The sequence below is a fragment of the Dermacentor albipictus genome, chromosome 3 (genome assembly GCF_038994185.2).
Source record: "Dermacentor albipictus isolate Rhodes 1998 colony chromosome 3, USDA_Dalb.pri_finalv2, whole genome shotgun sequence".
Lineage (NCBI taxonomy): Eukaryota > Metazoa > Arthropoda > Arachnida > Ixodida > Ixodidae > Dermacentor > Dermacentor albipictus.
The window spans coordinates 27439202-27454475 of NC_091823.1; the positions used below are offsets into that span (position 1 = coordinate 27439202).

General features: G+C 43.4%; 1 protein-coding gene across 3 annotated transcripts in view; it reads right to left on the reverse strand.

Moving 5' to 3' along the window:
• Positions 1 to 13951, reverse strand: part of LOC139057339 (breast cancer type 2 susceptibility protein homolog) — a 38159-nt gene extending 24208 nt beyond the window's left edge. For 2 of the 3 annotated variants that reach the window (XM_070535308.1, XM_070535307.1), the window contains exons 1-7: positions 13447 to 13951; positions 13148 to 13370; positions 11487 to 11608; positions 11377 to 11399; positions 6329 to 9649; positions 5169 to 5335; positions 420 to 548 (exon numbers count right to left, since the gene is read on the reverse strand). In XM_070535308.1, the coding sequence (XP_070391409.1) occupies positions 420 to 548; positions 5169 to 5335; positions 6329 to 9649; positions 11377 to 11399; positions 11487 to 11608; positions 13148 to 13370; positions 13447 to 13549 (4088 nt within the window). In that variant the 5' untranslated portion in view covers positions 13550 to 13951. The remainder of the gene's footprint in view (positions 1 to 419; positions 549 to 5168; positions 5336 to 6328; positions 9650 to 11376; positions 11400 to 11486; positions 11609 to 13147; positions 13371 to 13446) is intronic. The other variant, XM_070535306.1, reaches the window with a different exon arrangement.
• Positions 13952 to 15274: the final 1323 nt, after the last annotated feature.

Below are 15274 nucleotides of genomic sequence, written 5' to 3' on the forward strand. Positions count from 1 at the left end.
CATGATAATGAGACAAAGTTGAATTTAGATTTAACAATGTAGCAGTCTCATCTGTATACTTTTCTAAACTGAAAACCTTGTTAATACTTCGTTTCCATAATTTACCAGAACAAAAAATTTAATTTAACAAAAATTTCCATTTTACACAAAATTACATGCACAGAGAGAGAGAGAGAGAGAGAGAGAGAGAGAGAGAGAGAGAGAGACTATCCGCATGCAATGCTGTCTCACGTGTGAGAGAAGTGTTAAGTAGCACTGTATGTGTGCTCCTTTTCTCTTTTTTGCATACTATAGTTCTATGCTGTGTCTTTGCCAAGATGTTACTGTTTCCAGACTGGTGCCGCTGTTATTAAAGAGTACCTTAAAGAATAGAAAGGAAGGTTGTCGGCAGAATGAGACGGGCGGAATGGCTGGTCTACCTTGCTCCGAATACCTGAGGGCAGTGCAGTTCCATTGATGCCAGCTTCCACACAATCCAGCGGTAATGGTTTTCCAGCCATCCTGGAGCAACCAGGTCCGCGTCCACACCAGGCATGCTGAAGAAGGCCCTGCAACAAACAATAACATAGGAGGTACGTTAGGAGCTAGTACTATGTTTAAAAGAGTCGTGCCACTCCTGCTCTATGGTTGCCATTTCCTTGCTTATGAAAGCATTTGGAGCACACATTTATCATTTTACCTGGAGTTAATAGTTGCCTTTGGTGTCTCTATAAGAGAGTTGCAGACCGTAGTACTGACACTTAAACCACTAACAATTATGCAAAACATCATTAAAGCTAAATAAATCATGGTGGACAGCTGACCAAATGTTTTGGAAGTGGTTCCCATTCACAGCATGTTGTCTTTTGCTCCCATTTTCTTTCAATGTATATCGCTGAATGTGGCTGCTTAGCAACCATGGCATTCTGCTGCCAAGTACATTACTACAGGTTTTCCTGCTCAGTTTAATCCAAACGCCATTGAAAATAATCCAGGTGCCAGCCAATTTAATCTGAGCCTCAGCATTTTTAATCCCCGTGCCAATAATTTAATCCAGGCGCCACTACATTTAATCCCAGCGCCATCCGAATTAATCTGCGTGCCAACTCATTTAATCCTTGCACCAGCCATTTTAATCCAAGTGCCACAGATTTTAATCCCAATGCCAGTCAATTTAATCGTGTTGGAAATTGATTGAGAAACAAATAATTCTTGCAGAAGAGCTCGTAACAGGCGTCATGAATGCCCTATATTCATTGTTGTGATCACTATATTGGCGTCAGCACTATAGGAGCACAGTTTCCACGCTACCGGTGTTATCATGGTTTGTTCAGAAACACTTCCGTGTGTTATACCGCTCGCTCATTTCCTCCTTTTCAAGTCGCATTTCCGAGTGACAAGAGACTCACATAAGTGAGGCAGAATCGTGACGGATATTACGCGACTTGGGTTGCGATAATGACATGCAATTTACATCACTATCGTCTTGCATATCGATCAACATTGTTCACAAGGGTAAAAACTTGCTCACCATTGCTCATGCACTTGGCATAATCAGTAAGTGATTCAATATAGCTCGCTAATCTTGTATTTTGCATGCACTCTTATGCTTCCGTCATGCATACCAAATGAAATGGTTCCGAGAATGTAACAGCTTATCCTTGAGTGACATGATTAGCTCACTTGTGACTTGCTCGACGCCACCGCTGTCGCACCTCTCCTAACCTGCCTACTAACATATCAAAGGAAATCGCTTTCAAAGCTCAAAAACATGCTCCCTATCAATGAGTCAAGTGACGTGACGTCACCATGGCTCTCACCCAACCATGCATTCTCCTAACCTGCCGACATGCATATCAAACGAAATGGCTTTTAGAGAGAAACAACCTGCTCATTATCACAAAATAGAATGAGGGGATCACTAGTGACTCACGTGACGTCACTACATTCACACGTGAGCGTCAACTCCCCTTACCTGCCGGCAGGTATATCAAAAGAAATGGTTTTCAAAGGGCAGGTAACTGCTTACCATCGCTCATTAACATGGCGTGATCACTAGTGACTTACAATTAGCTGTTCCGAGGAACTCGCTCAAGATCGTGTTAGAGAAGAGACGCACTGACACGCGCAAACCGTGTTATGATGGTGACTCACATGATGTCACCATGAAGACTATTTAGCACGCGCTCTTCATTAAGTACTGCAATAATATAAAAATATTTTAAAAGGCGAATTTTGCGAATTGAGTCCCACCTTTTACTTACAAATGAATTGGTCATTGTGGAACGGTGGTTCTTATATTGCCAGCAACCTTGTCATGCTATCGACCTCGAAAGAAAATATCCTTGTATAGGCTTACACTTTGATGGTTGCCTCGCGTTAATGAAATATAAGTGTAAAATTCACGAATAGCTGAATCTCGGATGCGTGGGATTGAGTGCGCATTCTTTTCTCCTAAAGCTCGAGGATCGACTGCAAGAAGTACAACCGAAAAAACAGCGTCGTGATGTATTTTATGAGACATCTCACTCGACACGATATGTACAAAGATACGGTGAGATCTTCTGAACGAAAATATGTAATTTATTCGATGCGGTATTTAATTCCACAAGATACCAGGGCACTTCCTGAATGGGATTATAGAAACAAACCGAGAACAACTACATGTCCTCCTCTCTAAGCGCAGCCTGAACAAAATAAAAGTTGTGCCTATCAAATGCAGCGCAATCCACGCGTTGAACAAGTGCCGTAGCGTGTTGTGCAGCATTTGCAAGCAACGAGCGCCTGTGCTCCTTTTGTGTGACTCCTTGTGGAGTCACCAGCACTGCGTCGCACCTCTCACTGAGGTACTGTTTAACTTGACATTTAAACTTGGAGAAAACTTCCTCAACGGGATTAAAAAAATTGCTGTATGGCGGCAGGCGCTTGATGGAATGGTTCGAGCTGTCCAGATTTGCCTGTTCTGCGCGATTGTGAGCGGGAGCGTTGTCGAAAATGAAGACGGCCTCTGTATCTGGCTCCTCGGAGTCAACCTGGGCAGAAACGTCGGCGAGAAAGTCATTGAATACGATCCAATGGACTCTTTCGACAATTCGCCAGTGCAGCACACCGTTTGCCGACATGCAGGCGATGATGCTGATGTTCGCGCCTTTCGTCGAAGTCGTCGTCTGGAGCGCTGTCGTGCCCTTTTTTGCGTGGCCAAATTTTCTTGAGCACCATATATTGTAATTCGTTTCGTCGACGTAAAAGCGGCAAACCCGGGGTCCATTGGTTTGTAACCATTGCACATACTCTTTTCGCCTTTTCTTCACGTCGCAGCGGTTGCGGTCCGCCGGCCTTTGGGTTGCTAATTTGATGGAGTAGGTGTGTGCGTCGAGGAGGCGGTCAACAGAACTGGTGCTGATTGCGAGGCCAGGTATTTCTTGTTCAGCGGTTCGCTTTATCTGTTTCAGCGTCAACGCTGAGTTCTCATCGACAGCTCTTGTTACGACGGCGACAACGACGGCACCAAACTTTCTGATGGAGCCCCCCATTTTCAGAGACACCTCACGGTCTGTCTCTGCAATCGACCTTACAGTTTTCAGATTTATGCCCAGCGTCTCGGCGAGTTGTCTCAAATCTCCGCCGCGCCTTGAGGCATCGACGATTCTTGATCGGTCGACGTCAGACACCTTGTTGTTTTTCCTTCGTGGCTTATTTTGATTCTTCAACGGAGGACCCCGCTTTCGCACGACGCTCGCCTGTTCGTCTTCAGGAGTCCCGCCTTCCATGGCGGTCAGCTCAGGTAGAGATCAAGCACAGCTGTAGCACTGGGAGCACATAACAAAAGGTCAGACCGCCACTATTACAGAAGCGCCGTGAACGCCGTCTGCTGAGTCCGCTAGGTTACGACACGATATCGTCTGCTTTTCAAGCGAAAAGTCGAACGCGCCCGCAGACTACAGGGAAACCGTGGAAGTACTAAGAAGAGTTTGTGCTATTTAGAATTACATTACTGGAAGTATTTCTGAATGACATAGAGCAGTAGAACAAGAAAAGCTAAAGCATACAAGTTATCGTCTGCGTCACCACAGGCGAAATTGCACACGCCGTTCTCCTGCGATGGTGGTGAAACAAAAACAGAGGACTCAGCAGACGGCGTTTTCATTTCATTTGGTATGCATGACGGAAGCATAAGAGTGCATGCAAAATACAAGATTAGTGAGCTATATTGAATCACTTAGTGAATATGCCAAGTGCCTGAGTAATGGTGAGCAAGTTTTTACCCTTGTGAACAATGTCGATCGATATGCAAGACGATAGTGAAGGAAATTGCATGTCATTATCGCAACCCAAGTCGCGGAATATCCGTCACGATTCTGCCTCACTTATGTGAGTCTCTTGTCACTCGGAAATGCGACTTGAAAAGGAGGAAATGAGCGAGCGGTATAACACACGGAAGTGTTTCTGAAGAAACCATGATAACACCGGTAGCGTGGAAACTGTGCTTCTATAGCGCTCATCAATAAAAGTTTTTCACTACCACCACCACCACCTGACGCCAATATAGTGATCACATCAATGAATATAGGGCATTCATGACGCCTGTTACGAGCTCTTCTGCAAGAATTATTCATTTCTCAGTCAATTTCCAACACGATTAAATTGACTGGCATTGGGATTAAAATGTGTGGCACTTGGATTAAAATGGCTGGCGCGAGGATTGAATGAGTTGGCACACAAATTAATTCGGATGGCGCTGGGATTAAATTATTGGCACTGGGATTAAAAATACTGGCGCTCAGATTAAATTGGCTGGCACCTGGATTATTTTCAATGGCGTTTGGATTAAACTGAGCGGGAAAACCTGTAGTTCAATTACCAGCTCTATTGTCTACATGCTGATGGGGCAGAACAAGGAAAAAAGAAAAGAGAAGAAAAGTATTTGGTGCATGGTCAAAGATTCCCAAGTGGCCACTTCAGATCAGTGAGCATGCACACACTACACCAGCCAGAAATGTCAAATAGGAACCAGCCATAGCATGAAGCTCCTCTTATAAGCTTCTGTATGTGGAGGTGATTTATTATTTATTTTTTTGGTGTTGTAATTGCAATGTAAATAACGAACCTAGTCACAAATGCAAAGCCAACCCTACATCTGCCAAACTGCTTCACAAGGCAACTTCATCAGACAAATAAAAGAAGATAACCTGCTGAATTCATCCTTTCCCAAGTGCATGTCTGTGGACTCTAGCCGCATTGTGGCGCCGTCTCCCAATATCAGAAGGCTATCCGAGGAAGAGATGTAGAAAACGAAGTCAGCTGCATTTTGGGCATTGACAGCAGTAGTTGACTCCAGTACGCCGTAGCTTTTCAACTGAAATAAGAGCAATTCCTTATTCAGTTGTACTTACAATGAAAGTGTCACAGCAACAGTGTGGCAACATTACGATATAGAAATAGGGTTTGTTATTACGGCAGAATAATGACATACTATTAGCCTACTGCACAATGCTAAGCAAGCTTCCCACTTAGCTTGGTAAATTAAAGAAAAGATGCCTAAAATAATGTTGCTACACACATTTTGCATGTAGACACAACCCCACAAGTTGTAATAAACCATGCAAGTTCTACATGCTAACCATGGTAATCATGTACCATAAAATCCCGAGAAATGCCCCAGCCCTGAAAGATAACCCACTTTTTACTAAGTTCCTGGCTTACAAGGAACTGAAAGTTACCCACCTGAAAATTACCCACCACACTGAAAGTTGGCCCACCTCAATTTTTCACTTAATTTTCTTTCGATTTTAGGTGGGCTATCCCTCGGGATTTTACTAGCCAGCTGATTTGGAAAACTTTAAGAGTGGCTATTCAAGCAATTTCCTAAACAGTTTCAAGTACAGTGTAGGGACAAGTCAACTTGTGGAAAATTTAGGGCAGAACAATACCAGCACACAGATGTGCTATTATAGACTTCTTATTACATATTGTGAATTATTCACCAAACCATGCTCTAAGCTGCGCATTACACCCTGAGCACTTGTTCATGGAAATGAAACTTGTTTAACTGTGTGCTTTGAACTGAAAGAAAGATGCTGAAGTAGCACCCATGAATTGTTTTGCAACAGTACTATGCTCAGTGTGTTGTCCTCCTGTTTGTGCTTTTTTTTTTGTCAATTCTAATAAAGAATGATCCTTGACTGGGGAATGAATGCCATAGGGCAATCAACTTATTACAGGCTACAGTGGGTCTGCAGACTTGTCACGTCAACGTCATTATAAAAAGCTATTTCCTAATGTTATAGCGCACTGCAGTGCGAAAACAGTGAAGCGCAGCATTTATGAAAAAATAGACAAAAAAGTTCACCTGATCCAAAGAGTAAAACTTCGGGTGCTGGCCCTGCAGAGCGTCTCTGAGAAAGAGCCGAGCAGACTTCATAACCCTCCGCAGGATCCAAAGCTTTCCGGGCCGAATTGCCTTGTCCTGGAACAAAGTTCGTGGACCAGACACAGCCCTAGTCGCAGCCACGGGAGTCTGTGCCTTGCCCATAACCACCGCCTTGAATGGTGTAATGAAGCTCGTCTTAGATGCAGATTTCATTTTTGAAGAAAACATGGGTGTTCCGACATGCCCTAATCTAGTTAGACCAGATGCTGGAGTCCTTTTTTCTGACAATGACCGACATGCCCTGACATTTGCAGATGAGGTACCTTTATCAGTAGGAGTAGAATTCTTTGCCTCCTGATTCAAAACGTCTTGCTTCGACTCAAGTGCTCTCTGCCCTTTCTTAGCGTCATCTGACACCATGTTGTTACTCTGAGGTAGCCTTTGGATGCTTTCATTTTCATTTGATACAGCTTGATCAGCACTTCTATCAGGTCCACGAAGACTCCCAGAGGAAGTGCCAGTGTCATCAATGCTGAGGATGCTCCGAACGTTCAACAATGACTTTTTTGAGACAGAAACTGCCTTCTCTGATCCAGTCTTGAAGCCGGTGAGCACATGACTGGAATTTTCCATGTTGGCAGGTCTTGTGAGCAAGTTGTATTCTTTACAGTTCTTCTCGGTAGGAACAGTTTGCAGAGGGTCCCTCTTTTCATTAAGAAGCATCTCTGCTGTTTTCAGAGACTCTGCCGAAACCTGCACTTTATTTCCGGAACTGGTAGTGAAAAATGTGGGGACAGTGTTTTGCTGGAAGCTTTCCTCAGGTATGATGGCAGAAACTTCAGAGAGAAGTTGACAAGCATGATTAAGGGCTTCTTCTTTAACAAGTACAGGCTGACCTCCTGCTGTTGTGAAACCTAATGTCAGCGAGCTATGCTGTTTTTCTGACTTTGCCAGTGAGTCGGCTGAGACAGTCAATGCCTTTCCTGTGCAAGTTGTGAAAAATGTTGGCACAGTGCTATCTTGCAGGAAAGCTCGAGATGACACAGTGGAACCTTCAGAAAGAAACTGATGAGCATGACTGAGTGCTTCTTCCTGCACATATACAGGTTTTCCTCCAGCAGTTACAAATCCTGATGTAAGCTTGCCAGGTTGAGCTTCTGGCTTTGTTGTCGAATTAGGCCACTCCTTTGCCACCTTTTCATCACCACCATGTAGCAGCGTAGACAGAGAATTCTGTTGTGATTCTTCACCAGGTGCCTTACAACTGTTTTCGGAGAGAAGTTGGCGAGCGTAACTCAGGCCTTCTTCTTGTATGTAGACAGCCTTGCCTCCTGCTGTTGTAAAACTTGATTTAAACGAGCCATGCTGTTCTTTTGAGTTTGTCAGCGAGTCAACTGATACAGTCACCGCTTTCCCCATGCCAGTTGTGAAGAATGTAGGCATAGTGTCATTCTGATGTTCTCTTTTGGGTGAATCTGCAGGACTTTGAGAGATAAGCTGATGAGCATGGCTGAGTACTTCCTCCTGAACATACACAGGTTTGCCACCGGCATTCACAAATCCTGATATCACTGTGCCAGGCTGAGCTTTTGGGCTCCCTAGAGGGTTATCCATGTGCTTCACTGCCATTTTGTCTCTACCATTTGGCTGTGTAGACATGGAATTTCTCACCAATTCTTCAGCAGGTACATTACAAATAGATTGAGAAAAAATCTGGCGTGCACGGTTGACGCCATCTTCTTGCACATAGACAGCCTTGCCTCCTGCTGTCATAAATCCTGACCTTAATAAGCTGTGCTGTTCTTTTGTTGTGAGTGCATCAACAGTGACAGTTACTGCCTTTCCAGTGCCAGTTGTGATGAACGTTGGCGCATTGTTGCTTTGCATCGCTGCTTGGACCAAAGTACAAGGAACATCTGAGAGAAACTGATGAGCGCGGCTGAGTGCTTCCTCCTGCACATACACAGGCTTCCCTCCAGCAGTCACAAAGCCTGATGTGAGTAGGCCAGGTTGAGATTTTGGCTTTGCTAATAAATGATCCAAGTCTTTCACTGCCTTTCCGTGACCACTGGCAAGCAGTGTTGACACAGGTTTATTTAGTGATTCTGTGCTTGGTGCTTTGGATCTAGCTTCACAATAAAACTGAGCTGTTGTGGCTCTCGTTTGGCCCAAATCTGCTGGTGCTTGCAGGCTCTCTCTATTGTTGTTGACTGCTTCATCAGTCACTGAAAGCATTCCTTTTGCAGAACTGAGTGAGGATTCTAGTACTACAACTGGTTTCCCAGATCCAGTCTTGAAGCTAGTTGATACGGTACTGTCTCCAACAGTGGCGAGCGGTTTGCCATCTACGTCCAGATGGTCAAAAATTTCAACATTTTTTGTTGATAATGCTGGTCTGCTGCCATGAGTGATTCCAGAATGCAATGGTAGTAGCTGAGTGCCTGGTGTTTTCTTGACTTTGCCTTTATACCTCTTTGATTCGACTTCGTTTGTAGTGCTGCCAGGGCCATTGTCTGACAGAGCTTCACTACCTGATGTAGTACACTGAGTGAAGCCAATATCAGCTGCCTCTATACAAGCAATTGTGCTTTCGGCCACTTCAAACATCTGGGTGAGTGAAAGGTCAGTTCGTCCAAAGACACCATCACTCTTGTCTTCAGAAAATGAGAATTCCTTTGAAGTGCTACTGAAAAATTCGCCATGTGAGCTGGAGTGAGTCTCAGATGTAGCATTAGGACTTGTTGCAGCAGATGGCAAGAATACGAATGGAGCAGTTGTCGTGTTCTCTTGCTTTAAAACAAGCTTTAAACACTCCTTTGGATGACATGGGAAAGGAACTGGGGGTGTGACCACAGTCATGCCAGGTACATGACTATGACAAGTCCTAGTTACTGTCAAATGATGTGCCTGACAATCTATATCAACGTTTGGAATTACACAGTCTCCATTTTCTCCTATTTTGGCATCAACACATAATGAACGTGATGCCCTGTAAGAGGGGTACCTTATGGGAGCCACTTTCACAAGGTTGTGATCTGTACATGTTGAGTAGTTTTGTGAGCCCAACAGTAAGGCATCACAAGAACTTTCAACTTGCTTTTTGTGCATGCCCTCAGAATTAAAATGGCTATCATTATGTGTCTCTGACTTGTGTACGGGCACCTCTTTCTTGGGGCCACCAGGCACGGAGTCAAAGTTCTCTTCTTTGTCAGATAGAACATCTTTGAAATCATCTTCACTTCCCGATGACGGACTTTGCTGGCTTTTAGTTGACAGGTGAAACAAGTTCCTTGGAGCAAACTGCAGGTGTAGAAAGAGGAAAAAGTTAAGTTATGTGAGTAAATGATGATTTGAGGACATTAAAAAATTTCTGCCAGATGTTTGTTGTCATTCCTACTGATTTTCTTACTCCTGATATTACTTATGCCTTTGAAGCTAACACTGCTGAACAAATTCTTGTATATATGCAATACTGCCACCAAGGTGTTGATATCATTTGAAGTGTTCCTGATCAAACAACTGCAGTATTACTTCTGCAGTCAGTTGCAAGCTAAGAATTCAGCAGGGGGCGAGGGGGGGGAGCACTTTCCTACAGTTTGCATACAAACATAATGTGATTCATTCAGCACAAGGCTGCATCATGCTGCACCGCACATAGAACACAACACTAAAGGACAACTGCAATGAAATTTCACTTTGGCTAAATTTTTTATAATTTAGTATATGCCAGTGAACCAATCTTGGCAACGCTACAGAGCTGGTAATTGTATCGACTTCTTGTTAGCAGCCTTTAAACCACACTTAAGCAGATAATGCGTGCACCTGGTGGTATCACTATGACATAATAGCCGGCAAGCCAAGTCCAAGGTTTTCAGTGCGCCGCATAAGCTGGCTTGTATAGCCATGCCAGGAGAGCCACAGAGACCAATTAGACCATGCAGTAGTCAAAGCGTCTCACATTGGGAAAGGGCTCATCGTGGCACTCCGCTGTGGAAGCGGATCTATGCTACACAGCAGCATGGCTTTCGAGATTGCAGAGATTGTCCCAAGGTCATGCGTTAGGTTATGCGTCACTTCCAGAAAGCGGTTTTAGTGTTCCAGAAAGGTATATTTTTGCTAACTTTTCGTAGCGCTCCCACTCATATGTCAAACGGCAAATTTTGCAAAGAGGCTTCTCTGTGTTTACATTATCTTAAACTAGATTATTTTATACAACACGCTAAAAAACAACTAAATATAGTGAAGGGAGGGAGTAACAGGAACTTCAATACAGACACTACCTTAATGTTTGTTCAAACACAACATTTAGGGTTGCCCTATAAAGCCCCAGCCCACCCACATGTACAGACCTTTATTTCAGTAAAACAAATAATCTTTATTCTCGTACACACAGGATGACTTTGGTAGCAAGAAGGAAGGAAGGAAGGAGGGAGAGAATCTACTAAAATGGCTGACCGGTGCATCTACATAAGTTTTTTCTGGGGTGTATTTATTATTTCATTCTTAGCTTGTAGCTGATTATAGAGCACACTGACAAGCTAAACCAGGGAAAGCAAATGTTAAGAAAGGGATAACCGGACAGGCACTTTTCCCTTGCGCATTAATCTTACATAGCACAACTGTATGGTGCAATTCAAGATGTTTTGTGCATCCAAATGTGCTCATTGCAAGTTAAATGTCAGCAGTGTCGCTGAGGCTGTAGATTCGACACACATATTGTGTCTGTAATGTGTCCTTCAACCTTTCTATATGCTGACGTGAAGCGTTTGATATAAACTAATACTTTATGTTATTGAATAAGCATAAAACTCAATATTACACTTGTACAATCTTGTTACAGAACGAAAAATTCCATAAGAAATCGTTGGTCATAATCTAGTGTATTCTTTTTGTTCAGACATTTATCATTTAAACAGGAAAGAACATTTCTCAGAAAGGAAATAGCCAGGTAAGGCAGCTTTTTCGAAGTCTTATCACAGGCAATTAATTTCCAGCTCTAACAAAAGAATAGCTTTGACTGCACTTACTGCTTTCGTGTCCTTTTTGCTCCCTGAAAAAGTATATGCCCACATACATAAACACCTTACAGCATAGTTGAATCATGGCAGTCCATACTGAAAGTAAAAGCTTAACATACGAGCAGTTCCATGGGGCGGCGTCTCCAAAGAAGGTGACCAGAGTGGGCTAGGTGTGGTTTTGTTTACCGCAAGACTTTGTGGAAGTGATTTCGGCACTTTTGGGGTTTTGAACACATTTGACCTGCACATTTTAAAATTATGCAGGAAGTCAGTATGCAATGGAACTAACCACAATAACCAAACTCTGTGCAGACATTGTTGTGGTATTTGACCAAAAATAAGTTAAATAGGAGGGCTGAACGCAGCAAACAGACATACTAAGGAAAGAAAATCAAGCAAAAGTACTACACATCATTGCATTGAAGTGTGCCTATGGCAATACCCCATATAAACACTACCAGATATAATGGTGAGTACTAATACATTGCATATTTAAGGAGCAATATGTGGTTACTCAAATTTCTAGACTTTCATCCTTGCTATGTGTTGACTATAGAGTAGTGAAGTGTAGAGATACACAAGCTTTGTCTTCTCTGCACCTTCTATAGTGTTAGCTGACTGATGTCTGAATTTTGGTACCAAGTGAAATACTCACTGTAGCAACCTTGCTTACATTGGAAAAATATTGTTCAGCTCAGATCCAAATGTGCTGTACTTCTGTACATTTTCCTCCAAGTAACCAACTATTAGGTAGGGATTCACGTAGGTAAATCTTTTGAATTTGTCTAGCAATGCATCACATCATAGACATAATACAGCAACATGTGACAATGGCAACACACGACCTCAATGCCACTGAAAAAGTGTATGGTACTTAAAGTGTTAGTACTGTCATGGCTCATTCACACTGATGACTCGCAGAGGTTGTAAATGGTCTCTTTAGTTGAAAAGTGACTGTTTTGAGTGTATTGCTCACTGTTTGATCTTTCAGTCACATCACTGCAGTTGCAAAGCTAGACATTCAGGAACAAGTCATCTGTATATGCTGATGGTTATTTTACATGGTGATAGTGGTCGCAAGATGTCTCAGCAAGTCAATGGGCAGGTCGCATCTGATGGAGTGAACATCGGTCGCCAGTCACGATCGGTTACATGACCTCTGTAAATCACTGGAGTGAATGAGGCCATAGTGGGCTTAATTAAATGCTTTATTTTTTGACATCGTGTTGTAGTTTATAGTGACAGCTAGTTATAGTAGCTTGTCTATGGGGCTTGCCAGGTTGCACAGTTTTCTACTTTTCTTTTGCAATTTACAAAGGATCAAAGTAACCATGAACAGCTGTTCTTTGAGGACCTAATGAGGTTCCATCATTTGCATAAGTCAAATGGAGACGCCCAGTGAAAGGCAGCAGCAAGCACTCTAGGAGCTGCGATTGTCCCATGACAGACCTATTTAGGTACAATCAAACCAATGATTATTTTCGTTCTGTAGGGATACAGACTGAATACCTGCGAAAAAAAGGCTGTTTTAAAGGTTTTCATCGAACATGATCTGATTTTTTTTTTGTCTGTGTGTGAAACCAAAAACCATAGACCATGTTCCTCAATATTTTCAGCCTAGAAAAATTTACTGAACGCGTATTTGCGATGTGGCACGTGTACATTTAACTAAACGTAGAAAATCAATACACAATACAGCAGAACATTAACTCCGTGGCAAAAATGAAGTTTCCTTTGACTGTAGCTCTTACATGAAGACGCTGATGCTCAAGAAACTCACACAACTGGCGAAGGCGAAAGGGGAGTCCACTCGAGGAAGCTGGCATTACGTCGGCAGCTGGACACTGGAGTATTTGCGGGAGAACCTGGCGTCTCAGCTTTGTCGCGGGCCAAGCACGGAGATGCGACCGGAGTGCTACTGCCGCTGCTTCTAAACTCACTGCACTCGGAGAATTGGGAAGCTCTCTCGTTGGAAAACCAGTCCTCATCTATCGGGCCCAAATCTGCAAAACAATGGTTGTGGTGGTAAAAAGAACTCGACAAGCTGCGCAACCTTCTCGAGCCCAATAAAATTTATACCTTTAGCTGTGTGCGACACAAACGCCTCAAACAGAGACTGGTGGTCGTCATCGTCGTCGTACATGTGGAACCTTGGTTGGTTCAGAACTCCGTCGTGGCTCATATCTGCGGACGATGCGCGAGTCTACATCCACAACAAGTGCTAATTTGTCATATCGCATGTGATCAAAAACGCTGACCGATATCCTAGAACTCCTTTATGAAATGAAGCAGCGTGATGCTTATTCCCGCTATTGGCGCCTGTCAGCCGACATGTAAACATGAAACATGGAAGAGTGGACCTGCGCGAGTCGAGCTAGCTAATCAAGCAAAAGGCAATACACTACCACATATTTTTTAAAGGTAGCGTACTAGGCGTAAAATAAGTTATCACCAAAGATCAAGGTCGCACATGTTAGCACGGAAAGTAAACTAGGTAGACGACAACTCGACAAGTCGTCCAAAGTTGCCGCGGTACGCGAAAGGCGCGGAAATGACAATGGCAACGTTGTCAACCGAAAAGCTGCAATAGTCCAACAGTGGCCAATTGCGCCTGGACTTCAGTGACGTCGCTCCCAAGGTGTTGCTCCGTACATAGCACGGACCTCAGATACCTAGGCCGAAGGTACGAATCCTCGCATATTTTATTTGTAGTATAGGAACTTACGGTTAACTATTAGTAAGAGGTTACATAAAATAATGTCTTTCTTTAAAGTCATGGTGTGGAAATATTCCTACACCGTGTTATAGTGAACTAGAAGGCTTTCCGTCTAGTTCACTGTAACCGTTTTTAAAGCGAAGCTTTCTTCGCTTCTTCCTTCGACTTATCCATTGCTGCTGCTGCTGCCGCTGGCGCTGGTATTCAGGGCATTCGTTAACTTGATACCGTTGTCAAATCTTGTAGAAAATAATTGCGATAGCCGGAGACTTTCCTATCATGTCTCTTGGGGTTTCAAAACGGACTCATGTGGAAAGCGATTGTCGGACTGGGCAATTCATCATTTTTTTTATTCCTTAAACACGAAAGTAGTTATGTTTATTCAAGGTCTTTCTAAATCAGCATGGAATCTAAAATTTGTTGGTTCGGGGATGTCTGTCACGTACTGTCGACTCTCCGACTTCTCGGTCCACTGTCGACTCTGCCGCAAACAGTGACCATCTACCTATTAACTTTGACATGATATACCCTCTTATTTATTTAGAGTATCCGGCACGCACTTTTGTGAATTATCAAAAATTTCTGAGTGTCTTGAAAACGGTTCTCAACTCTCAGATAACGGTGCCTGATGACATCAAAGCCATGAGTCTTTACTCTGTATTAAAAAAGCAGTTTAGTGTGAACATAGATAAAAGTACTCCGTCTCATTGGTGGGACTCCGTCTCCTTGGTGGAAAGCCGCTTGGAAAAAGGTTACAATCAGTGTCCGAGTGGAGTGATTATAAGTTCGCAGCTGCCACATTCAAGAGAACAGCCCACACATGACGTACGTCATGTGTGTTTCACTCACGTGAGTGAAATGGGTCTCAGGTTCTCCAACTGTAGCCGCTTGCCTGGTTTAGGTATTAGAATAATCTGGGCCGTTTTCCATTGTTGTGATATTGTACCGGATTGTCAGCATTTTAAGTTGTTCGAGAGAGGCATCATCGAGATTTCGGATCGTCTTGTTTGTTATTCCGTGAAGTCCCGGCACGGATGTAGTGTTAAGCTTTTCTAGAGCTGCTCTCAATTCCGCCTTGCTAATCTCTTCGTCTAATTGTCTGTTTTTGGTGCCTGTGTAATTTGGGTGAATTGTTGGCTTAGCCCGAGATAAATACCTTGCGGCTATCTCATCGATAAAAGCTGCTTCAGT